The 27,881-nt window shown below is 36.4% G+C and overlaps 1 protein-coding gene across 11 annotated transcripts in view; it reads left to right on the top strand.

Moving 5' to 3' along the window:
• Positions 1-27,881, top strand: part of CCDC73 (coiled-coil domain containing 73) — a 151,568-nt gene that overhangs the window by 6,895 nt on the left and 116,792 nt on the right. For all 11 annotated transcript variants that reach the window (XM_070274984.1, XM_070274993.1, XM_070274991.1 and 8 more), the window contains exon 2: positions 25,432-25,584. In XM_070274984.1, coding sequence (XP_070131085.1) covers positions 25,447-25,584 — 138 coding nt within the window. In that variant the 5' untranslated portion in view covers positions 25,432-25,446. The remainder of the gene's footprint in view (positions 1-25,431; positions 25,585-27,881) is intronic.

Below are 27,881 nucleotides of genomic sequence, written 5' to 3'. Positions count from 1 at the left end.
TGGTATTGAACCCTTATGATATGCCAGGACTTTTTACATTACCTCATTCAATCCTCACATCCTGTGAAATAAGTATCATTATCCCTGTTATGTAGATGAGGAAACTGAAACCCAGAGAAGTGACATAGCTAGTAAGAGGAGACAGAATTTGAATCCACATCTGTTGTGTATTCTTTTTTTTTTTAATAAAGATTAGCCCTGAGCTAACATCTGCTGCCAATCCTCCTCTTTTTGCTGAGGAAGACTGGCCCTGAGCTAACATCCATTCCCATCTTCCTCTACTTTATATGTGGGACGCCTACCACAGCATGGCTTGTCAAGCAGTACCATGTCTGTACCTGCATCCGAACCGCCTAACCCCAGTCCACCGAAGCGGAACGTGCCAACTTAACCTCTGCACTACTGGGCCGGCCTCTGTTATGTATTCTTATAGGCATCTGTGGAAAAGCATATGCCTTTTGCAAAAGTGCATAATAAAAATCTATATTTTACCACAAAACTTCAAAACTGGTATATTTCTCACTTTATCAAGCTTTCTTTAATAGCATTGTAAAAACATTTTGGACTGTGACCCACAGTAAGAAAATATTTCAGGGGCCGGCCCAGTGGTGCAGCAGTTAAGTGTGCATGTTCTGCTTCAGTGGTCCGCGGTTCGCCAGTTTGGATCCCTGGTGCGGACGTGGCACTGCTTGGAAAGCCATCCTGTGGTAGGCGTCCCACATATAAAAAGTGGAGGAAGATGGTCACGGATATTAGCTGAGGGCCAGTCTTCCTCAGCAAAAAGAGAAGGATTGGCGGCAGATGTTAAATCTTCCTCAAAAATATATATATATATTTCACATTGTGAACCAGACACATACATGTATTTACATGTACATATACTTAAAACAAAAGTTTTATGAAACTTATCACATGTGAAGATTGCTAATCTATTCTGTTCTGTTCTATTCTCTTTCATGGTAAGAAATGCTGCTTGCACCTAACTAATTTTGTATCTCTCTGAGGGTTCTCAACTGAAGTAATTCTGTACCAACTTAAAACATAGACAGTTAAGTTTTTCTTCCATTATGGAAGTTATATGGAAAGCAGAGTGAAGGGGAAGACACTCATATTTTGATCACTGAAAGAAAACTACAGTTAACATTTTGATTTATTCCCTTTCAATGTTTTTTTCTGATGGTGTTTATATTGATATAGCTTTAATCATGATGCGTATGTAATTTTAAATCCCAAGTTTTTAAATTTATTATTTACTTTTATCAGTTATGTGCGCACGTAATGTAGAGAATTAAATTTTTTTTTACAAGGTTTGTTCAGAAAAACAGTCATTTCTTCTGCCATTTCCTCCTCTCCAGGGCAACTACTTTAAACTATTTTAACTGATTCTTTAGACGTTTACTTCCGCATCTCTAAATAATATGCTTATCATTGCTACTTCTAGATTTTCCAGTTTTAGGCATTATCTAATGACTTTCCATCATGGAAGATGAGGATTTATTTTTATTTTTTAAAATTTATTTTTTAATTTTTTGGTGAGAAAGATTTGCCCTGAGCTAACATCTGTGCCAGTCTTCCTCTATTTTGTATGTGGGATGCCTCCATAGCGTGGCTGATGAGTGGAGTAGGTGCGCACCTGGGATCTGAACCCGCAAACCCGGGCTGCTGCAGCAGAGTGTGCAGAACTTTAACTGCTTGGCCAAGAGGCCAGCCCCAGAAGATGAAGATTCAACTTTCCTTGATCTTTTGCCCTAAGTCGTCCCCCTTCACATGCTATCCATCATCCTCATATAGTTATACCATGATCTTGATTATATCAGTATTTAGAGTTATATTGTTATGACTGCATGAATGCTGTTCACAGCTGAACCATTGCAGTATGCTGTGATTATTTTTTCTTTGCTGTACGACGTTCCCCCCTCATTGTTGTGTTTTCCCCCATTGCTTACTTTTTTAATGGATTCATTTCTTATTCAACCTCAGACATTTCTCAGTTATATAAAACTCTTATTAGTGATTCAAAATTAGTTGGTAATCTGTTAATTTCCATCCTATTGAGGAACTTTCTCCCAGAGCCTACTAAATGACTCCAGTCTGGAGTGGTTGCCCTCTAGGTTTTCTGTACAGTGCAACATCCCAGGAGTTTCTTTCCTCTCCCTCTGGTATAAGCTCCCCTGTGTCCTGGATCCCATACCTTCCTCTTTCTTGGAGAAATCCTTAAGGAGCTTCTTGAGAAAAGATGCATGGGAGGTAAATTGTTTTGGACACTGCATGTCTGAAAATATTGTTTACCTTCACGCTTGGCATGGCTGGTGAAATTTCAGTTTGATAGTGATTTTCCCTTAATTGTGAAGGCTTAGCTTCTTTATTCTAGCTTTCATTGTAGCTGTTGAAAACGCTAATGTTATTCTTCATTCTTTATATGGAAAAAGTTTTTTTTCCTTTCTAGAATCTTATCGGATCTTTCTGTTTTCTCCAGTATTCTGTTATTTCACCACAATGTGTCTTGGTGCTGGCAAACTCATATTTTTTAGTTCTGGGAAAATTGATTTAGAAATTTTTTGATGATTTATTCTCCAGTTTCTCTCTTTGCTTTTTCTAGACTTCTAGGGTACAGTTATTGGACCTTCTAAATTAATCCTGTAATTGTCTAATCCTTTTTTCTTCAGTTCTGTACTTCTTTGTCTTTTTGCTCTTCTTTTTGTAAGATTCTTCAATTTTGTCTTCCAACCCTTCTATTGAATTTTTCATTTTTACTATCTTAATTTTTTAAAGAGTTTTTCTTTCTATGAGTCTTCCTTTTTTGGGAGCATCTTCTTTTTTTCACAGATGCAATATCTATCTTTTAATGAGAATATTAATGATGTTTCTTTTGAAAGAATTTCCTCTGCTTAATCTTTGCTTCCTCTAAGTTGCTTTTGTAATTTTTCTATTTGTTTTTGTCTCTGTCTTTGAAATTAGACACTTTCCTTCAAAAATCTATTGGTCTTTAGCTTTCTGCTCTGTATTTAAGAATGGGGCACTAAAAAAAGTGGATTGGAAGCTCTAGATATCTGGGTAGGGCTTATTGACTACAGTCTTCATTATTTTTATTTTTATTTTTTTATTTTTTTGATTTTATTTTTTTCCTTTTTCTTCCCAAAGCACCCCAGTACATAGTTGTATATTCTTCATTGTGGGTCCTTCTAGTTGTGGCATGTGGCATGCTGCCTCAGCGTGGTTTGATGAGCAGTGCCATGTCCGTGCCCAGGATTCGAACCAACGAAATACTGGGCTGCCTGCAGCGGAGCATGCGAACTTAACCACTCGTCCATGGGGCCAGCCCCTTTTATTTTTATTTTTTGAAAATTTTTCCTTTTTCTCCCAAAGCCCCCCAGTACATAGCTGTGTAATTTTAGTTGTGGGTTCTTCTAGCTGTGTCATGTGGGATGCTGCCTCAGCATGGTTTGATGATCGGTGCCATGTCCAAGTTCAGGATTCAAACCAGCAAAACCCTGGGCTGCCGAAGCAGAGCGCACGAACCCAACCACTCAGCCGCGGGGCCGGCCCCTGTGGTCTTCATTTTAGGGTAATCTGACTAGAATATTTTGTCAGGAAACTCCTCATGTAACATTACTTATGTCTTTTCTCTTAGCCCAGTCAAATTCCCTCAAAAACACACTTCTAGTCTCCTGCTTCAAGTGCTGTCTGGCTGTCAGCAGCTGTGGGAGCCCTGTGGAGGAAGAAGGCTGGTGGGGCAGGAGTGTCTCAACGTTCGGTGTATAAACTTTTCAATATAGTAGCCCCCCCACCCCCCCAGACTATGCCTGTATCTCCTATTCCAGAGACTCTTTGTTTTATCATCTTCGAAACAACTTCTCATCTTATATCCAGGGGAGGGAAGGGTAGTTATCTGGCTAACCAGAAAGAGAGAGGCAACCTGTGGGTCTAACTTCTCCTTAAATAGACTTTCAAGCAGTCATCCTGTTTTTGGCCTCACTTTTGCCTTCACCTTTAGAGGTCCCTGGTATCATGAGACCTTTTATGCAGGGGCTTGAAGGAGGGACCAGGGAAGGGATGTCGGGAAAGGGGGCGTGTGTTGTAAATTAAATTGCTTCTCTATTTTCCTTATTACCAGCTTTGCTTTCTCAGGTCTTATAAATATAACTGCTCCTCCATCTGCCTGCCAAAAGCCAAATTTTTGTCTCATGTCATTCTTGTTGTCCAAGGCTTGTGCCTTAAGTTGCCCACTGTTGTTTTAGTGGGGCTGAACTAAATACCTGTGTTCAACCCACTGGCTCCAACTGGAACACTGAGTCCTGTTTCTGTTGTTGTTAATGTTTGTTTTTAACAAAACATTGTAATATGAATATTTCCTGTTATTATAAACTATGCAAACACCTTTTTTTTTTTTTTTTTTTGCTGAGGAAGATTCTCCCTGAGTAACATCTATTGCCAGTCGTCTTCTTTTTGTATGTGAGCTGCTGCCACAGCATGGCCACTGACAAGTGGTGTGGGTCTATGCCTAGGAACCAAACCTAGGCTGCTGAAGTGGAGCACTCCAAACTTAACCATTAGGCTACAAGGGCTGGCCTTACAAACACAATTTTGAGAGGCAATATAATGAAGTGGTTAAGAGTGCAAGACTGGAACCAGATTACTGGGTTTATTTCCTGGTTCCACCCTGTACTGTGTAACCTTGGGCAAGTTACTTAATCTTTTTATGCCTTAGTTTTTTCATTTCTGAAATAGCAATGCTAGCAGTAAATATCTCATAAAGCTGTTTGGAGAACTAAATAGTGTGTTAAGAGAGTGTTTTGCATATAGTGCTCAACAAATATTAGGTATTATTAGTTTCCTTTTAAGCAGTTACATATATTTCATCATATAGTGATAACTTAATTGGCTGTCTTCTTTTTATTATTTTTTTTGCTGGGAAAGATTCACACTTGCCAGTCTTCCTCTTTTTTCTTTGCTTTTTCCTCCCCAAAGCCTCAGTACATAGTTGTGTATTCTAGTTGTAAGTCCTTCTAGTTCTTCTACATGAGCTGCCATCCCAACATGGCTACTGACAGATGAGTGGTGTGGTTCCACACCTGGGAACTGAACCCAGGCTGCCGAAGCAGAGTGTGCCGAACTTAATTGCTAGGCCATCAGGGCTGGCTCTCCTTGACTGTTATCTTATTACTGGACCTTTAGGCTGTTTCCAATTTTTCTTTCTTGTTTTTATTAATAAATATTAAGTAAACAACTGTTAACATGAAAATTTTTCTGCATTTAGGATTTTTTCCTTTTGAATGGATTCTTAGAAGTGGAAATCTGTTTAGTTTATGACTCTTAGGACATTCTAAATTGTTTTCAAAGGATTGTTTCCACTTCATTTCTACCAGAACTGTTTGAATGCCTATTTCCCCATCTCTTTACTAGTTCTAAATATTTTTTTAAAAGGCCTTTTAATATGATAGGTTAAGGGGCTGCCCACCTGGCTAAGTGGTTAAGTTCATGCACTCTGCTTCGGTGGCCCTGGGTTTCGCCGATTTGGGTTCTGGGCTTGGACCTGGCACCGCTCATCAAGCCATGCTGAGGTGGTGTCCCATGTAGCACAAGTGGAAGGACCTACAGATAGAATCTACAACTATGTACTAGGGTGCTTTGAAGAGAAGAAGAAAAAAAAGAAAAGAAAGATTGGCAACAGATGTTAGCTCAGGTGCCAATCTTTAAAAAAAAAAAGGTAAAAATATGTCATTTTAACATATGTTTTTTAGATTACTAGTGTTTCTCACTTTTAATCTAAAGGTAATTGGCTTATTTAGAGACATGTGATAAGCTATTATGGAAAGCTGTTTTTATTTACCTGTATACATTCTTCCTCTTTCATGGTAACAGTACCTGACATTTCCCTAAGTAGTCGTTCTCACTTTCTCAAGCATGTGACATTTGTGAAGTTAACCTGGATTGACTTCACCTCCAGCTTCAAAGGTTGAGCTTGTTGAACTGTGCTTGCATCACTCCCAAGCTCAATAATTGGCTGAGGATGGAAAGGTAAACCAAGAAGCCCTAAATGGGTAACCTTAGACTTTCATTGGGACATAGACTCTCTTCTTCTTGCTGGAAGAAGGAACAAGGCAGTGTGTAGCCTTGGTAGCTTCTTGCACCCATGTTGGCCTTATGAAATGATAGCCAATATCAAGGTGTCATAGGCAGAAACTTAAAGAATAACTATCCAGGTGCTGGGCACATCGTTTGCCTGAAGCCAAACCTAGTTCTAGACTTTTTTTTTTTTGAGGAAGATTAGCCCTGAGCTAACATCAGCTGCCAATCCTCCTCTTTTTGCTGAGGAAGACTGGCCCTGAGCTAACATCCGTGCCCATCTTCCTCTACTTTATATGTGGGACGCCTGCCACATCGTGGCTTGCCGTGCGGTGCCATGTCTGCACCTGGGATCCAAACGGGCTAACCCCAGGCCACCGAAGCAGAAGGTGTGAACTTAACTGCTGCACCACCGGGCCGGCCCCTAGACTTTTTAAAACCAAACAAACCAATAAATTTCCTTTTGTTTTTAAAGCCAGTTTGAACTGTGTTTTCTGTATTTGCAACTGAAAGTATCCTACTCACTGAGTTAGCAGAAATGGTTGGAAGAGTCCTTCCTACTTTCTTTTGCCACACATCATGGCACAGTTGAAAAATAACATAGTATTTGTATGGTGCAGAGGGGCATGTGGACAAAGTTACTCATGACCAATTGCAACCAACCTTGTGTGTTGGGGCTTTCTTGGCTGTGCCTGGCCTTTTGCTCAACTGAGAGGCGTAATGACTCAAACCTGTAACTTATTAATAGTATGCTGTCCTATGACACCAGTTGGAAACCTCTGGGCTGGAACAAAATGCTTATAAACTTAAGTCCATAGGATCGATTTTCATATGCTTTGCTTATTTTGCTGCTTCTATAATAGGCCAAACTCTGATCATAAATTTTAAAAGTGTACCAAATGGGAAAACACTTAATTAAATCTTCTTAATCATTTGCCCTTGTTTATATTTTGGGAATATTTGCAAATTTGTGGGTACTTAGCATTAATTTTCTCTGATTATTAATATGAAAATTCAGAGTTATCACCAGGTTTCTCATTTCCATTGTTGAGGCCTGATTACAGTGCTCATAGTTTTGTCTAGTCCTTTAAATCAGCATTTAGTAAATTAAAGAAACAAAAAACTTTTTTCTAGATAGGCTCTAAATCTAAATTTTCTACTACTTAAAAAATATTTAGGGCCAGCCCCAGTGGCCTAGTGGTTAAAGTTTGACATTCTCTGCTTTGGTGGCTTGGGTTCAGTTCCACAGCACTCCTCTGTCAGTGGCCATGCTGTGGTGGGCCCTCACATTAAAAAAAAAAAAAAGAGGAAGATTGGCAACAGATATTAGCTCAGGGCGAATCTTCCCCAGCAAGGAAAAAGAAAATTCAGTCACCAGGTAAGTATGACATGCTCAGGTTAATTTGTATCAGTGGTTCTCACACTTCACTTAACTAGTTAAAACAGGATTGTTGGACCCCACCCCTAGTTCTTGATTTAGTAGATCTAAGTTAGACCCTAGAATTTGCATTTCTAACAAGTCCTTAGGTGTTGCTTATTTTGTTGGCCAAGGGACCACATTTTGAGAACCACTGATTTATTTCATGCTTTTATTTGTTTAACACTGTTGATTATTGAATTTAACAGGTAAGTAATATGATTTTATACTCTTAGCATAAAGATACACTTCCCAAATTTTGCAGGTATTTGGCTAATGATTTTGGTATTTCACGCATTTAAGATAAGTAGTGTTATATGTAGCAAGAAACAAATGCCAGGTCACTAAATAAAAGCACTTTGAAATGTTTTTTGGTAAATGAATAACATTTTGACATTGACTTCCCATATAAAATAGAAGGAGCATTTTGATGGAAATAGTTTAGCCTTCTTTAGTAATGAAAACCACAAAGAAAAATATAGCAAGCCTCTTAAAGAAGTCACTGCATTAAATCTCTTCTGGGATATGTTGGGATATAAGTAACAGATAAGATCTATTTAAAGAAATGTAGCTTTCTGATAAAATATTAATAGTACTTAAAACATTACCATTATTATGTCTAATATTTTTTAAAGTCTCAATAGTATAGAAAATGAAATCAGACATAGTTGTAGATTTTTCTATATTCTCTCCATAATTACTTATTAGTTTATCTGATTGGGGTTGTTAATCCATCTAAAAATATGTCTCAAGCCTTCAATAGTGCTGAACTTTCAAAATATGAACCTGTCTTTTTGGGTTAACTTGAAATTTATTGTCAGATTAGGAAGCTGAGTTTCAGAAAAAAAGTCTTTTTTCCCCCCAGGATTACACAGTTGACAAAACAGTCAAGTTTTTACTCAAGTCTAGGCCTCTGACTTTAAGTTCAGTAGTCTTTTTTTTATCATACTATGTAGGAAGTAATACCCTACAAACCTCAGGGAAGCAATTTAAGGATCAAAAGAAAAATATAGGTGAAATTGCTTTGTATTATGTAAGGAGTCATATAAAAATCATTCTAATTTCTAGTTAATTTATTGACTGCTTACTTTGTGCCTAGAACTGTATTAAATGCTGTGGGGGAGTAAATGAAAGAAGTGCAGAACAGTTCTTGCCTCTAAGCAACATCCCTTTTGGAGAGGCAGATTGAACACATATAGAACAATTGGTGAATTACTGTTAAATTTTGTAGTGTTGAATTTAAACACTCAACAGGAAATTAGAGACTGAAGGGGTCCTAATGGTTTAGAAAGGTCAGAGAAGGATTACTGGAGAAAAGGGTCCTTGGGCATAAAAAATGGATAGAATTTAGGTAGCGAGGGAGTAGAAAAATTATTCTAGGTACAGAGGTGGGAATGAGCATGAATTAGGTAAGAGAACGTAAGGAAACTATAATAGAGGACTTCTTGGTCCTCTTTTGGGATCTCTCTTGGGTGCAGAAGAGGATTAAAGTTGAAAAGGAAGATGAAACTAGAAAGTGAGAACCCTTAAAAATCAGGCAGATGCATTTGGACTGGATTTGTAAACAAGAGAAGCCCTCTTGAATTTGGAGATTGATGAGGTTTAAGTGGTGTTTTGCAAAATAATTCTGGAGAAAATATGTAGGATAGATTGAAGTGGGGGAGAAGATTAAATAAAGGGATAACAGGAAAAGGTGATTATAATTCATGTCTGAGGTAATGAGGGTCTGACTAGGTTGATGGCAGTAGGAGTAGTGATGCAGAATGAATTTGAGGGCCATTAGAAGGAAGAACAGGCAGGTCCATTTAGAGATTAGATTTAGGGGATGAAGGGGAGTGAAAGTGAGAGGGGGAACAGAGAGAAGGAGAGAAAAAGAGACAGAGATCAAAGATTTAGTGAATGTTCTTTGGAGATTTAAGTAAAATACTTGATACTACTGATAGAAATGAAGTTTAAAAGCTTTTAGGGAGAAGAAAAGTACAAATTTTGGTTTGTTAAATCTGAAGTGGAAACATACAAGCGAGTACTTTGAGATGACTGAAGACTCATTGGGGATTGTTCACATGGTAGTCACAAGATGGAACTTTGGAGCTGGAAGCAAATGTAGAGGTAAAGAAAGTAGATCCAGAAAGGTCCAGCAGTTTGTCTGCAATCACATGACTACTGATGAACAGATTTGTTAATATCCATTCATTCCCAGTCTGTTGCTCTTAGAATGATTATTTGTGTGCCTATAGTACAGGTCACTAAATGCCTTCAAGGACTAGGAAAGTGAGGTAAATTCATTTAGTACTCAACAAATATTTAATCTCTGATATTACTCTATATCAGGCCCTGTCCTAGGTGCTGAAGACAGCATGGCCAAGACAGATGAGACTGGGCTCTCATAAAACTTATTTTTTAAAGGAAGAGACATAATAAACAAACTTAATAGATAACACATAATTTTGGGCAATGGTAACTGATGTGAAGAAAATAAAACAGGATGATGTGCAGAAGAGTGATGGGGTGTAGTACATGCTGAAGAGGTGACATTTGAACTGAGACCTGAAAAACGTGGAGGAAATTCTGTGTAATGTGGAGATAGAGCATTCCAGACAGAAGGAATAGCAAGTAAGTAGGCATTAAAGCTCAAGTAAATTTGGTATGCTTTTGAACTGGAAACTGATTTATTCAGTCCCTATTATGTGCCAGCTGGAAGGCTAGATTCTGGGGGATACCACAGTGACCAAAATAGCAGTACTAGCTCCCAAAGCCAAGTGGCAAATCATCTAGATTTGCACTATGTGGTAGACATTTCTGTTGGTAAATTGATATATTTTATGTAAATGATAAACACTGTTAACATATAACTATCATTTTGCTTGTTATTTTTCCCCCATAGTCTTTGCCCGACAATATTTAAGGCATAGCACAAATATTATCTTTTCTATAACACTCTCCTTAAGCCCTGTGGATAGAATTAATTGTTTTCTTCTCTGTATTTTCATAGTTACTTTGTATATGCCTCTACTTGAGTGCCATGACACTGTTGGTTTCCATATCTGTCTCTCCAACCAGGTCATGAGCTCATATCCTGAGAAACTAAGATAGTGTGCTGCATATGCTGGGAACCTAATTAAAGTTTCTTTAATCAACTACTCTGTAATTCATCATGTATTTTTTTGAGGACTAACATTGTTTAAGGAGTTGTTCTATGTGCTGCAGAGTTTATATAATTAAATAGGAGATGGGTTTTGAAATCTCGTTTGAGGCTTCTGATTAAACATGATGGATTGACCACATATATTTATTTTACTCACTCGTTGAAACGCATAAAAAGGGTATTAACTCACAGGGACAAGACAGGAATATGCCTTGGGCATAAAAAGGGCTATCTGTTGAAAATCTGTATATAGAATACTTGAACCTTCTCAGGTCTCCTTCTCGACAGGAGATGGGAAATTTATGCTCTGAAAAATTGAACCATGGCAGTTCTAGTCAGGAGTATACCAGACACAGCTGAGGACAGGGATGAGGCATGGGACTACAAATGAAGATTGAGTAAAAATATCTACTGCCTTAAATGTGGAGCCTTCCCCTCCTATCTATCACACTTCTTTCAGAATGTATGCTGCCATATAGAATCCTCCCCCCCTCCCCCTGCACTCCAACACCAGAGAATGGAGAGGTTTTTTCTTGAAAAAATGAAAGACCTGAGAGAAAAGATGTCTACATATTGATGTTGGGGAAGTGGTCCCCTAATGAAAAGACTTATCTTGCCACCTGATCACCCAGTAGTGGAAGCTGTTAGTCAATAAGCCCTGCCCCAGGGCTTCCATTCAGGTTTTTAGTATAATATTCCATTTTTAAAAATAATAGCTTTATTGAGGTATAGTTCACATACCATACATTCATTCAAAGTAGTTTTTAGTATATTCACAGAGTTGTGCAACCATCACCACAATCAATTTTAGAATATTTTCATCTTCTGACAAAGAAACCCCAAACTTATTAGCAGTTACTTCTTATTCCTCTCCAATCTCCGCAACCCCCAGCCCTAAGCAACCACCAATCTACTTTCTGTTTTCTATGGATTTGCCTATTTTGGACATTTTATATAAATGGAATCACAGAATATGTAGTATAATGTTTTCAAGGTTCATCTGTATTGTAGCATGTATCAGTATTTCATTCTGGTTTTTTTTAAAGATTTTATTTATTTAATTTTAATTTTTCCTTCTTCTCCCTAAAGCCCCCCAGGACATAGTGGTATATTTTAGTTGTGGGTCCTTCTGGTTGTGGCATGTGGGACTCTGCCTCAGCATGGCTTGATGAGCAGTGCTAGGTCCGTGCCCAGGATCTGAGCTGGTGAAACCCTGGGCCACTGAAGCAGAGGGCAAACTTAACCATTTGGCCACGGGGCCAGCCCCAGTATTTCATTCCTTTTTATCGCTGACTAACAGTCCATTTAATGGATATACCTGATTTTATTTATCAGTTCATCACTTGATGGGCATTTAGGTTGTTTCCACTTCTTGGCTGTTGTGAATAGTGCTCCCCATGAATATTCATATGTAGCATTCTCTTGAGTACCTAAGAGTGGAATTGCTGGATCATATGGTGACTCTATGTTTAACCTTTAAGGAACTGTTAGACTGTTTTCTTGTTATTCATAATCAGCCCCTTTCAGCCACACCTGAATTTATGTTAATATGCGACTTTCGGAAAGCCCCTAAGGAATGGGGCTGGTTGCCAGGGGAACCAACAAGATGATTAGAGGGTTGGAACTTTTAGGCCACCTCCTCCCGCCAGACCTCCTGGGAGGGGAGGGGGGCTAGGGATTGCCTTGGTTACTAATGGCTAGTGATTTAATCAATCAAGTCTACATAATGAAGCCTCCATAAAAATCCCTGAACTCCAGGGTTTCGGAGAGCTGCTGGGTTGGTGAACAAGAATGCATCTATGTGATGAGAGGGTGGCACGTTCCAAGCTCTATAAAGACAGAAGCTCCTGTGCTTGGGACCCTTCTGGGTCTCTCCTGATGTGTCTCTTCAACTGGCTGTATATTCTTATCTTTTCATATCCTTTATAATAAACTGGTAATCTAGTTAGTAAACTCTTTTCCTGAATTCTGTGAGCTGCTCTAGCAGATTAATTGAATCTGAGGAGGAGGTCATGGAAACCTCGGATTGATAGCCAGTTGGTCGGAAATACAGGTGACAGCCTGGACTTGTGATAGGCGTCTGAAGTGGTGGTGGGGGCATTCTTGTAGGACTGAACCCTTAACCAATGGGATTTGACGTTATCTCCCAGGTAGTGTCAGAATTGAGTTTAAGTTGGATACCCAGCTAGTGTTGTAGAAATGCCTGGTGTGGGGAAAAACCCCAGGCATTTGGTGACCAGAAGTGTCAGAAGTGAAGTAGAGTATTGTGTGTAGTGTGAAGGATTACTATAGAGTTTTTCTTTACAACCTCCATTCTGCTCCCTGGGAGTGTTTCTCTAGTCTACTGTTTTCCTCTTAGAAACCTCTGGATTCTTGGCCCAGCTCTTTGAAAAGCTCTTCCTTTTCCATAAGAAATGGTCTCTGCACCTGACTAGCTGTTTCGGTCTTGTTTCCTATCTGTAGAACTTTGGTGGCTCAGAAGCCTCTTCATCTTGAACTGTCTCAGTTCTTTTTAGTCAAAGTTGGCAGTGCTCCTACCAGTCCACTGAAACAAACAAACAAACAAATAAACAAAACAAGAAACCAAAACAAAAAACACAAAACTTTCTGGGTTTCCTGTGATTTTTTTTCTCCAAAGGCACATTCATAATTCCTTTTGAGACAGACCTCTCTCTACTTAGGAAGTATCAGGCTGCTCTGAGATAATGCCCTTGAGATTCTTATATAATAAGGTTGCTTTGCATTTTTCTGAGGCATTACAGAGTCTTTAGACCCATAACCCTTGGTTTGATATTTATTTTGAGCTATTTTTTTCTGTCAGAATTTCTGTTGATTGGAGAGACTAGAAATGTGAAATGATTTTATTTTCCAGCCCAGCCTGTGCCCTTCGTATTTCCTGAAAATTTGACTTAATAAACCTGAAGAATTCCTTCCTTTAATTCACCTCTCTTCACATACCTTTCATATTCAGCTTAAAAAAAAAAAAGCCAGTGTATGCTTCTAACACTCTACTTGGAAACCTCCTCAGTTCCACATTTTAATTAGGTGCATTTTTTATCTTCCAAGTTACTGCAGACTACAACATGGCCGGTCATTTCATGCCATCTTTCCAGACTAATGACAGTTTCCGTAGTCTCCATGCCACTCTTCCAGCCTCTGTTTATCATGCAGTCCCAAAGCCAGTGCTGCGTGTTTTAGATTTTTGTATGACATTATTCTATTTCTAGTATTGATTTTTATATTAGTTACCTATTGCTGACTAACAGATCACCGAACACTTAGTGTCTTCAAACAAAAATGATTTATTATTTCTCACAATTTTGTGCGTTGAATGGAATGTTCATCTACTGGTTTCCTGTAGGCTCTTTCATATAAGTTTATTTAGTTGGTGGATTTGCTTGGGGCTGAGCTCAGCTGGAAAAGCTGAAACTCCTGGGTTTCTTTCTTCACATGGTATATCATCTCAGACTTCTTCACATCATCATGCTCTCTGAGGAGCATTCCAAGAGTTCAAAGGCAGAAACTGCAAGACTTCTTGAAGACTAAACTCTGGAATTCATACAATGTTAATTCCACCACATTCTATTGATCAAAGCAAGTTATAAAGCTACCCTAGATTCAGAAGGGTGAAGAAATATATTCCATTTCTGGATGGGAAGAGCAAGAAAATTGTATTATAAAGGGGCGTGGATACTGAATGGGAGGAATTTGTGGCCATTAAATAATACATAACAATATATACACAATATATAAATAAATGCCAGATAAGAGAGGTTCTTATGTTCATAAAACAAAAATGTGATGTTATGAAAAAAACACAACATATAACATGAAAGAACTCTTGGACATTAAAAACTTGAAAAATTTCAACAGAATGATTGGAAGATAAAGGGAAGGAGATCTCTCAGAAAGTGGAACAGAAGTACAATAAGATGGAAAATAGGAGGGAAAAGAAAATTGGATCATCAGTATATGTCATCCGTTGTCCTACTAAAAGGAGTTTCAGAAAGAGAGAACAGAGAACATGTGGAGGATATTATTAAAGAAATTATTATAGGCAAACTTTCCCACAACCGAGACCAAACTATCAATTAAGTATGAGGTTGGAAGAATGTAATTTTCAGACATTTCTACATTTTAAAAATTTACCTCCCCTTCACCTTTCCGTAGGAAGTTGTTGGGGGTTACTGTTTATCAAAATGAAAAATCAAAAAAGAAGAAGGCATAGGAGCCAGGAAACAGAGCTTCCAACACAAGAAAATGTCAGTGGAAAACTGGAACAATGGTGGTACATCTGCTAACTAGGCCTAGTTCGAGCAGCAGAACAGAAGGATGTGGGAGAGTGATGACTAAAATCATTCGATGTCTTTGAAAATTTAGAAAAATTATTGTTATATGACTGACATTTTTTGGACCACTTGGAAAAAATAAGTGGCAGATACGAAGCGAAATAAGAAATGAGAAAAAAAATCTGAACAATTATTGAAACTTGAGGACAACCGCAAAGGATGTATTACAGTGTTTTACTTGGCTTGGAAGTGAAACTGTATAAGTTTTAATAATTTAAACTAGCAGGTCTCAAAGTTTTGAGAACTTTTTATACTTTTAAAAATTATTAAAGACGTTGAACAGCTTTTGTTTATATGGGATATATCTTTTGATATTTTCTCTGTGAGATGAGAAATTAAAACTGAGAAAATTTAAATATATTTATTCAAGTAAAAATAACAAATCTATGAAATCTTAAATAACATTTTTATAAAAAATAACATTTTCCTAAACAAAAAATTTTGGTGATAAAATGGCATTGTTTTCTATTTCCAAATCTTCATAGCTGGCTTAAAAGAAGACACCTGGATCCTCATATCTGCTTCTGCATTCACTCTCTTGCAATATTATATCATGTAGCTTATGGAAAACTCCACTGTACACTAATGAGAAAATGAAAATTAAAAAGGCAAATAACGCTGTAGTAGTATTATGAAAACATTTTTAACCTTGCAGACTCCCTGGAAATAAATCTTCTCACACTTTGAGGACCACTGCTGTAAACTGACAGTTGTCAACCAAGAATTGTGCTGTAAGGCTACTGGGAAGATGGAAGGAGGGAAAGCGATGGTGATTATGGGTGATGTAAGTGAGCTGAATTAATTACTGTAACAGGACATAAAAAATACGGTGAAAATTTATACATCCAGAAATAGAATTTCATTATTTATGAACATAAATGTAAATATTAGAAGAAACAGCCAAACTAATTCCAAGTAGCTGACACTGGCTGGTGGGAATGAGGAAATGTAGGCCAGGTGATTGCTATTTTCCAATATGTGCTTATCAGCTTTTTTTAAATTTTATAACCAAATGCAAATATTACTTTGGTTAAAAAATTAACAAAACAAAGTAAAGAAAGAAAATTAACTGAGACATGACTCTGCCCTTAGGGGGTCATCTAGTGTGGGTTGTCTTGTATACCAATAACTACTGGCAAACGTAATAGATGCACCAATAGATAGTAGGACGTTGAATTAGTTAGAATTCTTTTGGTATCAGATAATATAAATCTGACTGAAACTGGCTTTAAAAAGACGGGCATTTATTATCTTACATTTTGGAAGCATGGAGGTTGGGTAGACTCCTGCTAAGGTATAACTCGTGCCTGAATAGTGTTGTCAAGGACCAGGGTTCTTTCCTTATCACTGCCCTGCCGTCCTCACTGCCCTCAAGCTGACTCCCCTTGTGGTCAGAGATAGCTTCAGGACTTCCAGGTGTTAAGATTAGACAAAACAATATCCAGCACAAGAAGGGGTTTATTTCCTCCTGAGACTCTTTCTCAGGAGGAAGGAAAACTTTCTCAGAAGCCTGTCTTCAGAATACACTTCCCTTCAGATCTCTTTGGCCAGGATTGAGTTGCTTGCCTATTTATAAATCAGTCAGTGGCAAGGGTAATGAGATTACCATAATTGGTTTAGTTTAATCTTCTGTAGTAAAGAAGATGTTAGGGAATTAGCTGCAATGAGTCCAGGTATAAGATGTATTTTAGGATAGTTACGTATTGTTATGGTTGCTCAGCAAAAGGAAAGGACTACTCTAATTAGGCCAAAATGACTTCTTGGAGGAAGAGATATTTTAGTGGACTTTTCAAGGATGGTAACATTTTGACAGATCAAATGGGAATAGGGGTACATACCAAAGAAAGTAATTGCTGGGTCAGAGGGGTGTCTGGTGGATTGCATAAGTGGACACAATTTCTGCCCTCTCTGTATTCACATCCTTTTGTAACGTGGCTTTGCATCTCCCTACGGTAAGAGGTGGAGTGTATTTTTCCACCTCTTGAATCTGGGCTGACTTTGTGATTTGCTTTGTCCAATGGAATGTAATAGAAGTGATGTTATACCATATCTGAGCCTGGGCCTCAAGAAGCCTGGCTGCTCTGCTTTTCTTTTGGGAACCTGGTCCTGCCACTGTGTAAACAGACGTAGGCTACCATAATATATGAGGAGAGCTATGTGGTTCAGGTGTCCTGGTACCCCAGCTGACGATGAATCCCCAGAAGCAGAGTCATCTGACAGGCAGCTGATCACAGACTCACTGATAAACCTAGCAGAGAACAGAGAAAGCACCCAGCTGAGTCCAGCCCAAATTGCCAATCCTCAGAATCCTGAGCTAAATAAATGTTTTGTTTTGTTTCCTTTTTTTAATTGAAATATAATTGACATATAACATTGCATATGTTAAATTAACATTTAATTGTCATATAACATTATATGACATACAACATTATGTATAACATGATGCAATATTTGTATATACTGCAAAATGATCACCACAGTAAGTCTAGTTAACATCCATCACCATACATAGTTACAATTTTTTTTCTTGTGATGGGAACTTTTACGATCTACTCTCTTAGCAACTTTCAAATATACAGGACAGTATTAACTGTAGTCACCATGCTATACATTATATCCCCAGGACTTATTTATTTTATAACTGGAAGTTTGTACATTTTGTTCACTTTCACCCATTTCACCCACCCCGCCTCCCATGTCTGGCAACCACCAATCTGTTCTCTGTATGTTTGAGTTTGATGGGTTTTGTTTTGTTTTTTTTTAGGTTGTACATGTAAGTGAGATCATATGGTATTTGTCTTTGTCTGACTTATTTTATTTAGTTTATTGCCTTCAGGGTGCATCCATGTTGTCACAAGTGGCAAAATTTCCTTATTTTTTATGGCTGAATGATATTCCATTGTGTATGTATATGCACCATGTTTTCTTTATCTGTTCATCTATTGATGGACACTTAGGTTGCCTCCATGTCTTGGCTATTGTATATAATGCTACAATGAACATGGAGGTTCATGTATCTTTTCAAGTTAGTGGTTTTGTTTTCTTCAGATAAATACCCAAAAGTAGAATTGCTGGATCATATAGTAGTTCTATTTTTTATTTTTTCAGGAACTTCCATAGTGTTTTCCATAATGGTTGCACCAATTTACATTCCAACCAACAGTGCCCAAGGGGTCCCTTTTCTCCACATTTGTTATTTCTTGTCTTTTTGATTATAGCCATCCAAACAGGTGTGAGGCGATATCTCATTGTGGTTTTGACTTGCATTTCTCTGATGATTAGTGATGTTGAGCACCTTTTCATGTACCTGTTGGCCACCTGTATGTCATCTTTGGAGAAAGTGTCTAAAAGAGCCTCTGACCATTTTTTAATCAGATTGTTTTTTCCACTAGTGGATTATGAGTTCTTTATATATTTGGGATATTAACCCCTTATCAGATATATGATTTGCAATTATTTTCTCCCATTTGGTTGGGTGCCTTTTCATTTTGTTGATCATTGTATTTGTTTGTTTGTTTTAGTTTGATGTAGTCCCACTTGTTTATTTTTGCTTTTGGTGTCAAATCCAGAATATCGTTGCCAAGACTGATGTCAAGGAGCTTACCGACTGTTTTCTTCTAGGAGTTTCGTGGTTTCAGGTCTTACATTCAAGTTTTTAATCCATTCTGAGTTAATTTTTGTGTATGGTGTAAGATAATGGTCCAGTTTTATTCTTTTGTGTGTGGCTGTTCAGTTTTCCCAACACCATTTAGTGAAGAGACTGTTCTTTCTGTATTGTATATTCTTGGTTCCTTCGTCATAAATTAATTGACCATATACATGAGGGTTTATTTCTGGGCTCTGTGTTCTGTTCCATTGATCAATGTGTATGTTTTTTTATAATACCATACAGTTTTGATTACTATAGCTTTGTAATATAGTTTGAAATCAGGAAGTGTGATATCTCTAGCTTTGTTCTTCTTCCTCAAGATTGCTTTGGCTATTTTGGGTCTTTTGTGGTTCCATACAAATTTTAGAGCTGTTTGTTCTGTTTCTGTGAAAAATACCATTGGAATTTTGATAGGGATTGCATTGAATCTGTAGATTGCTTTGGGTAGTATGAACATTTTATCAATATTAATTCTTCCAATCCATGAGCATGGAATATCTTTCCATTTATTTGTGTCGTCTTCAGTTTCTTTCATTAACGTCTTATAGTTTTCAGTGCACAGGTCTTTCACCTCCTTGGTTAAATTTATTCCTAGGCATTTTATTCTCTTTGATGCAATTGTAAATGGGATTGTTTTCTTAATTTCTCTTTGTGATAGTTGGTTATTAGTGTATAGAAATGCAGCAGATTTTTGTATATTGGTTTTGTATCCTACAAATTTACTGAATTCATTTGTTAGTACTAACAGCTTTTTGGTGGAGTTTTTAGGATTTTCTATATGTAACATCATGTAGTCTGCAAAAAGTGACAGTTTTTCTTCTTCCTTTCTTATTTGGGTGCCTTTTATTTCTTTTTCTTGCCTAAATGCTCTGGCTAGGATTTCCAGTAGTATGCTGAATAAAAGTGGTGACACTGGGCATCTTTGTCTTGTTTCTGATCTTAAACACTGTCAGCTTCTTGCCATTGAGTATGATGTTAGCTGTGGGCTTGTCCTATATAGCCTTTATTATGTTGAGGTACTTGTTTTGTTTTTTAATGTTATTTTACGTCATTATGTTGTGAGGGGGGTTGTTGCACTGATAAAGAATTTATGTCTTCAACCTTATTCTACCGAACTGTTTTCCAAAGTGGTTTTACCAGTTTGTATACTGACAGTGTCTGGGAATTCCCATTGCTTCACTTCTTCACCAATACCTGGTAATGTCAAACTTACAAGTTTTTGCCAATCTGGTGAGTATGTTCTGGAATCTTGGAGTCTCAATTGCCATATTCCTGACTACAGTGAGACTGAGCACGTTTTCTTGTGTATATTGGCTATTTGGATATCTTTTTTTATGAAGTTCCTGTTTAAATATCTTGTGTACTTTTCTATTGGTTTGTCTGTCATTTTCCTTTTATTATATTTAAAATATGTTCTGTGATATTAGTCCCTTTTTTTGGTTATATGTGTTAAAAATACTTTTCCCACTTTGTGATTTATCTCTTTATTGTCTTTATGATGAACTGACGTTCTTAGTTTTAATAATCAATGTTATTAGTCTTTTGCTTCATTATTAGTGCTTTTTGTGTCTTGTTTAAAAAGTCCTTCCTTAGTTTAAGAGCAACTAATATATTCTGTAGTATCTTCCAACAGCATTATACTTTCACTTTTAAAATTTGGTTTTCTAATCCACTTTGGATTATCTTTGTGTATGATGTGAAGTAGGGTTCAAATTTTATTTTTTTTCTAAAATACACAGTCATCCAAATAAATATTCCTTTCCTTCCTGATATGATATATACATGTTCATACACCCACACCCCCCCCCCCCCACACCCACCTATACACCCATAGGTCTGGGTTCCCTGTTTTGTTTCCTGGGTCTCTCTGTCTTTCCCTGCATCATTATCACACTGTCTTAATTGGTTTAGTGTTGTAATAAGTCTTCATAATTGATGGAACAAATTTTTGTACTATGTTGATTTTCAAGAGTACCTTGGCTGTTCTTGGTCATTTCTATATTAATTTTAAAATCATCTTATTGAGTTTCACAAGAACTGTTGGAATTTTGGTTGAGATTGTACTGATTGAATTTTCAACTTGGGGATAATTAACTTCTTTTCAGTTTTAAGGCTTCCAGTCTATGAATATGGTATATTTCTTCATTTATTTAGGTGTTATTTAATCAAGTTTTATATTTTTCTACCTAAAGGATCTTGCACGTTTTGTTAGCTTTATTGTTAGGTATTTTATTTATTTAATGCTATTGCAAATGTTATTTTAAATTTTATTTCCAAGCTTTTTTCTTAGTGTATGGGAATGCAGTTCGTTATTGTATTGTATTGTTTCCTTCTACTTTGCTAAATCTTTTTATTAATTCTAATACTTTATCTGTAGTTTTAAAGAGATATTCTGTATTCTCAATTATTTCATTAGTGAATGACAGTTTTATTTCTTGCTTTTTGGTCTGTGTACCTTTTATTTCTTTTCTTGCCTCATTGTGCTGCTTTGAATAAAATGTAGTGGTAATTGAAGTTCTCATTCCTCATCTCAGGGAAAACGCTTTCAACTTTTCACTGTTAAGTATGATGTTGCTGAATCATTGTTATAGATTCTGCTGATCAAATTAAGGAAATTCCCTTCTGCTAATTGTTTTGAGAGTTCTTTTAATATCATCAGGAGTTGTTGTGTATTTTCAGATGCTTTTTCTTTATCTATGATCATGTAATTTTTTCTTTTAACATCTTAATATAGAGTTACGTTAATTGATTTTAAAGATTGGCACCTGAGCTAACAACTTTTGCCAATCTTTTTTTCTTTTTCCTGCTTTTTCTCCCCAAATCCTCCCAGTACATAGTTGTATATTTTAGTTGTGGGTCCTTCTAGTTGTGGCATGTGGGATGCTGCCTCAGTGTGGACTGACGAGCAGTGCCATTTCTGCGCCCATGATCAGAACCAGCGAAACCCTCGGCTGCTGAAGCGGAGCATGCAAACTTAACCACTCCGTCACGGGGCTGGCCCCACATTAATTGATTTTACAGTGTTAAACAAATCTTACATTCCTGTAATAAAGCCAACTTTGCTATGATATATTGTTTTTATCCATTGTTAGCTTCAGTATGCTGTTGTTCTGTTTAGAATTTGAATCTACTTTCGTGAGCTATATTGCTCTGTAATTTTTCATTCTCGTATTTTCTTTGATTCCTTGTTCTGGCAATATCTATATGCTTTAAGTCTTCTGACATTTAGTTGTATTCTTGTAAGATTTTTCAGGGTTTTTTTCTGTCACTTTACTGTGATATCTATAGATATGTTTTTTTAATCCATTTTGGATTTGCTGCAATTTTTTTCTCTGTGTAGAAAAATAGAATTTATGTGAATTAAATGTACACACACATAACACTATGTTGAAAGGATAACTATAGATTCAAGGGAGCATTACGGGTGGTCTGTAAAGGTTGGAAAGGGGAATGGAATTAGAAAACAAGTACAAAAAAGAATAAAACCATATTCAAGTATGATGCTTTACATGGACTAAAGGTGTTTGTAAACCATGATCTAAGTACAATTCAACATGAGATTAAAACAAAAAAGCAACCCCTTTCTCTTCAGTTTCTCAATACAACCCAATGCTTCTTTCTTTTCAGTCAGAATTAAATAAATGCAGCATTTTTTAATTCACTGGGATTCTTGATCTGAAGCTTGGTGTTTTCTTCAGTTCTGTAAACTCCTCAGCTATTATCTCTTCAGAATATAGCCTGTGTCTCTTTATTTCTCCCTTCTTCTTTTTGGAACTGATTATTGCCTCTCACTTTATATTCCATCTTCCTTAACTTTGCTTCTGTACTTTCCATTTTTGTATTTCCTTGCTGTATCCTTGATATTGTACCTGACCTGTTTTCTAGTATACTGTTTCTCTTTTCAGCTGTGTCCAATCTTCTGCCAGACATATTGATTGAGTTATTAATTGTTGATTATATTTTTCAAATCTAGAGAGTCTACTGGGGTCTTTAAAAAATCTGCTATTCTTTACAGATAGTTTCAACCTTGACTTTATTTCTTTAAACAGAGTAAGGATAGTTGTTTTAAATTCTGTTTGTGATAATGCCAAAATCTGCAGTTGTGTGTCTGTCCATTTCTCTTGTCTATTTCTTCTTGCTTGTTCTTGTAATACAGTGTTTTCTTCCTGCCTGGTTATCTTTGTGTGCTGTTTATTTTCCTTGAAAAACTATTTATGAAGATTCCTAGATTACCTAGAATAAAGTTACATTCCTCTAGAAAGAATTTTCGTTTGCTTCTGCCAGGTTCTTATGGGCACTACTAGTCTGGAAGCCTTTTAAATCATATGGATAGGTTGAGGTTTCTTTCACCATCGTATGAAGCAAATTTTGTTAACAAATTCATTTAAAATTAAGTTGTTTACAACTTTCTGGGATGAAACTTTTTTTTATATTCTCTTTCCTTGTCTCAGCCTCCCTTTTCTTCTCCTTTATGCTTTATCTGCTCAGCACCAAGGCAGCTCTCCTGTAGAAGGTGGATTATTTTTGCTTTAACCTTACCTGAGAGTTTAACTCTTCTGAATTCTACTTAATACAGTGGGTCTCGTATTAGACCTCCTACTTTGGCAGGCCCTAGGTTTGAATTCCGTATCTCTCACACCAGAGGCCATTAAAGCTGTTATTTAATTTTTCTCAATTTGGCAAATGCTCACAGGGTAAGGATGGCTTTCTATGCTCAGTTTATTTCTTGATTCTTGGTCTTTTTTGGAATTTAGAATTTGGCTTCATAATTTTTTATTATCTTTGACACTTTTATAATTTTATATTTATATTTATATTATAATTTTATAATTTATAATATAAAATTTCATAGTTTTTATTATCTTTGACACAGGTATTTGACAATTTTAAGAAGATTAAAAAATATTAGAATTGTTACTTGTTTTTAGTTGGAGGATTGGTCCAAATAACACAGCCCATCATTTTTAAGAATGGAAGTTTCTCTTTTAGAAAGTTTCTTGCATACACACTTGTGATGGTTAATTTTATGTGTCAAGATTGCTAGGCTACAGTCCCCAGATATTTGGTCAAACACCTGTCTAGATATTGCTGTGAAGGTAATTTTTGGATGAGATCAACATTTAAATCAGTAGACTTTGAGTAAAGCAGATTTCCCTCCATCTGTGGGTGGGCCTCAGGCAATCAGTTGAAGGCCTTAAGAGAAAAAGACTGAGGTTCCCCAAGGAAGAAGGAACTCTGCTTCTAGATTGCCTTTGGACTCAAGTTGCAACATCGACCTTTCCCTGGGTCTCCAGCCTGCTGACCTGCCCTGAAGATTTGAAGATTTCAAACTTGCCAGACCCCACCATTGCATGAGCCAATTCTTTAAAATAAATTCTCTCTCTCTGTCTCTCTGTCTCTCTCTCCATATATACACATCCTATTGCTTCTGCTTCTCTGGAGAATGATTAATAATAGAATACCTATCAGAATGGCTAAAATTAAAAAATAGTGATAACATCAAATGCTGGTAGGGATTTGGAGAAACTAGATCACTCATACATTGCCAATGGGAATGTGAAATGGTGTAGCCACTCTGGAAAATAGTTTGGCAGTTTATTTTACAACTGAAAATTGACTCAGTTTTCATTCATTCACCCCAACAATTGCACCCTTGGACATTTATCCCTAAGAAATGAAAACTTAGGTTTGTGTAGAAACTTGTACATGAATGTTTGTAGCAGCTGTATTTGTAAGAGCCAAAAACTGAAAACCACTCAGTTGTCCTTCAGTGAGTACATGGTTAAACAAACCATAGTACGTCCACACCGTGGACTATTACTCAGAAAGACTTAAATGAACTTCAGGGTAATTATTACGAGTGAAAAAATCCAATCTCAATAGATTACATGATGTATGATTCCATTTATATAACACTCTTGAAATAACAAAATTATAGAAATAGAGAAGAGATTAGTGTAATGAGTATGGAGACAAAGCAGCTGCATGAGGGACCCTGTGTTGATGGTACAGTTCTCTATCTTGAATGTCGTGGTAGTTACAAGAAGTTGTGTATATAATAGACAATTGTGCACAAATTGTACACACAGACGCATGCACAAATGAGTGGTAGAATCATTATAAGCTCTGTGGATTGTACTAATGTCAGATACACAGTTTTTATATTGTACTGTTATAGTACAAGATCTTAACATTGGGAGAGGCTGAGTGAATGGTGCTTAGGACTCCCCGTATATTTCTTTGCAACTACTGTGAATTGATAATAAAATGAAAAGTTGAAAAGTTTCGTGCAGCCTACTTATGAATTTTTGGGGATGAGAAAGATATTTAAGTGCCTTGGTTTTTAATAAAAGGCAGTTACCCTAGTCCTCTTCTTCCAACTTTGTTGGGTTTAAAGATTGCATTCCTATTAATTAGTATTCACACCATCCTTACAAAATGCTTTATATCAAGGTAAAGTTCAGGAAGCATTATGTCTGTCTCAGCCTTGGTATGAAGCAGTTCGTGAAGGGCCAACCCTTGCCTGCAATATTAGGCAGCCAGCCTTTAGGAGACGGGTGCTGGGGGCAAAAAATTTAGTCTCCTAGGGTACTAAGGTTAACAGAAAAACAAAAGAAACAGAATGGCATCATTGTTGCTAAATGTTCTGTGTATCAACATCAGAATAGGAGTGATGACAGCTGTTATTCAGTGTTAAACCTGGAGGATTATAGGATACAGGTTGTTATATTTTTATGGTAACTGTGCTGCACTTGAAAAACCTAGATAGATGATTGTTTTCAGTTAAAACTTTTTTATATTACAGGAAATAAATGTTAATATGGAGAATGATTTTAAGACTGAGTCATCATCATCTACCTTTACTCTTCAAAGTTCTTCAGAGACATTGTTTTCTATTCAGCTATTAGATTTCAAAACAAGTTTACTGGAGGCATTAGAAGAATTACGTATGAGAAGGGTAAGTTCTTTTCTACAATGCTTTTTTTTATCAGAGAACTTGATTTTCTCTGGTTTTTTGGTTTAAGGAAAAAAAAAGACATAACAAAATGACCTCTTATTTAGAAAGAAGAAATACAGTCCAAATCATGAAGTAAAAGAGAAAAGGACAGATTTAGTTGACATCTGGGAATGGGAAAGAAGAAGAATTTATAAACTAAAGCAAAAAATAAAAGATTTTCAGATTGTTAAGTATTTGATAAGTCAGCTAGTATTTACTGAGTGCCTTGGAATGCACAGATAATACTATAATTAGACACTATGACTGATAAAAAAACAACTGCTCTTCAGGAGGTTACATTTTGGTAAAGGTTATGAGATAGGTGCCTATGAAATGATTAAATAAAGGCATGAGGCACTACATGATTAAGTGACAAAATATGTGTAGTAAGTATTCTGAGTTCAAAGAATTAAATATCCTTATATTTTTAAAGTGATAACTCTGAGATTTTTAGAAAGGAGATATCTAATATAAAATTGTAAAAGATAGTTGGTTTCAGCAGATCTATATTGTGCAAAACTCTTTGAAAGCATTTCATTTCTGAAACTCTGTGGGTCTAAATTTGAAGAGTATGTTGTCAGTTCTCTAGAAGATAGATTGGAGTTGGTAAGGGTCTGGAGAGAATAAAATAAACTATAAAACTGTTGTAATAATGATCTAGAGATGAGGTCACTAGGACTTACATATAGTTGTGAAGATAGAACAGAAGAGACAGAAAAGAGAATCCTTAGAATTTGATGACTTCCTGAAAATAAACTATAAGTGAGAGAAAAAGAGATCTGAAACATTTTTATTATGTGAACCTTGCTCTAAGATTTAAAAATATTGAAATTTGTTATAATAAGAAAATTTGATTACCACAATGTTCAACTTATATAAAGCTATTTATTATCAGTATAAGAAAAGTCTATTTAACAAGGAAGAAATCCTGCTAAAAAAAGGATATCTTGGATAAGCATTAAAAAGAACTATTATTGTAAAATTAGTTTTAAATGGTATCTTTTCTAAGTATAGCAACTTTAGATAACTATTTAAAACTTTATATTGTTTTATTATTCCAGAAACTGGCCCAGCTAGTCTACATTTGTCCAATCAGTTTTGATACTGAAAGGTCTACTAATGGCAAGGCTTGCTTTCTTTTTTGACAGAAAATGTCTTATTTTGCCTTGGAATTGTAGATTGATATTTATGTTCTGTCAGTATTTTAAAGAGATTTTATTGAATTCTTTTGTTACTATTGACAAGTTTGGTGTTAGTTTAATTGTTCCTCTGTAGGTAATCCATCATTTCTTTCTCTTTGCTCTTAAGATCTTCTCTTTATCTTTAATGGTGTCTAGTTTTAATGAGTCAAGGTGTGAATTTATTTACATTTCTTGGGACTCATTTTGGTTCCTGAATCTTAGGAAAATTTTCAGCCGTGATCTTTTTGAGCATTACCTCTCCCTTATTTCCTCTGTTATCTCCTGGAAAGCCCATTAAATAGCATCTTGGACCATGTCATTCTGGATTTTATGACTTAACTCTCTTTTATATTTTCCATCTATTTGTACTTCTGTATTGCATTCTGTGTAATTTGTTTCGTTGTTTCCTAATTGTCTCTTCAGATGTTTTTACTTGCCATCTAACCTTGCTTAGAGTTTTTAATTTCCATGATTACATTTTTCATTTCTAGAGGTTCCTTCAATGGATCTGCTATGGTCTGAACGTTTGTGTCCCCCCCAAATTCATATGTTGAAACCTAATATCCAATGTGATGATATTAGGAGATGGAGGCCTTTGGGAGGTGATTAGGTCATGAGGGCAGAGTTCTCATGAGTGGGATCAGTGCCCCTATGGAAGAGGCCCAACAGATCTCCTTAGTCCCTTCTACCATGTGAGTTATAAACTGGGAAGCAGCTCTTACCAGACACACAACTTGACCGTGTAGGCACCTTGATCTCAGATTTCCAGTCTCCAGAACTGTGAGAAATAAATTTCTGGTTATAAGCCACACAGTCTGTGGTGTTTTGTTATAGCAGCCCAAACGGACTAAGACAGGATCTCAAAATTTAATGCACTGCCAATCAAAACCCAATGGAATGTTTTTCAGAATTTGGCAGGATGATTCTAAAGTTATGTCTATAAGAAAAATGTATGAATATGTACATATATCAAATCATTATATTGTACACCTTAAACTGATAAAATATTATATGTCAATTTTATCTTAATAAAACTGGAAAAAGAAAAAGAAAAATGTATGAGTATAGACAAAGAAA

The sequence above is a fragment of the Equus caballus genome, chromosome 7 (assembly GCF_041296265.1).
Source record: "Equus caballus isolate H_3958 breed thoroughbred chromosome 7, TB-T2T, whole genome shotgun sequence".
NCBI classification, from domain to species: domain Eukaryota; kingdom Metazoa; phylum Chordata; class Mammalia; order Perissodactyla; family Equidae; genus Equus; species Equus caballus.
This window is presented reverse-complemented; position numbering and strand designations above follow the sequence as displayed.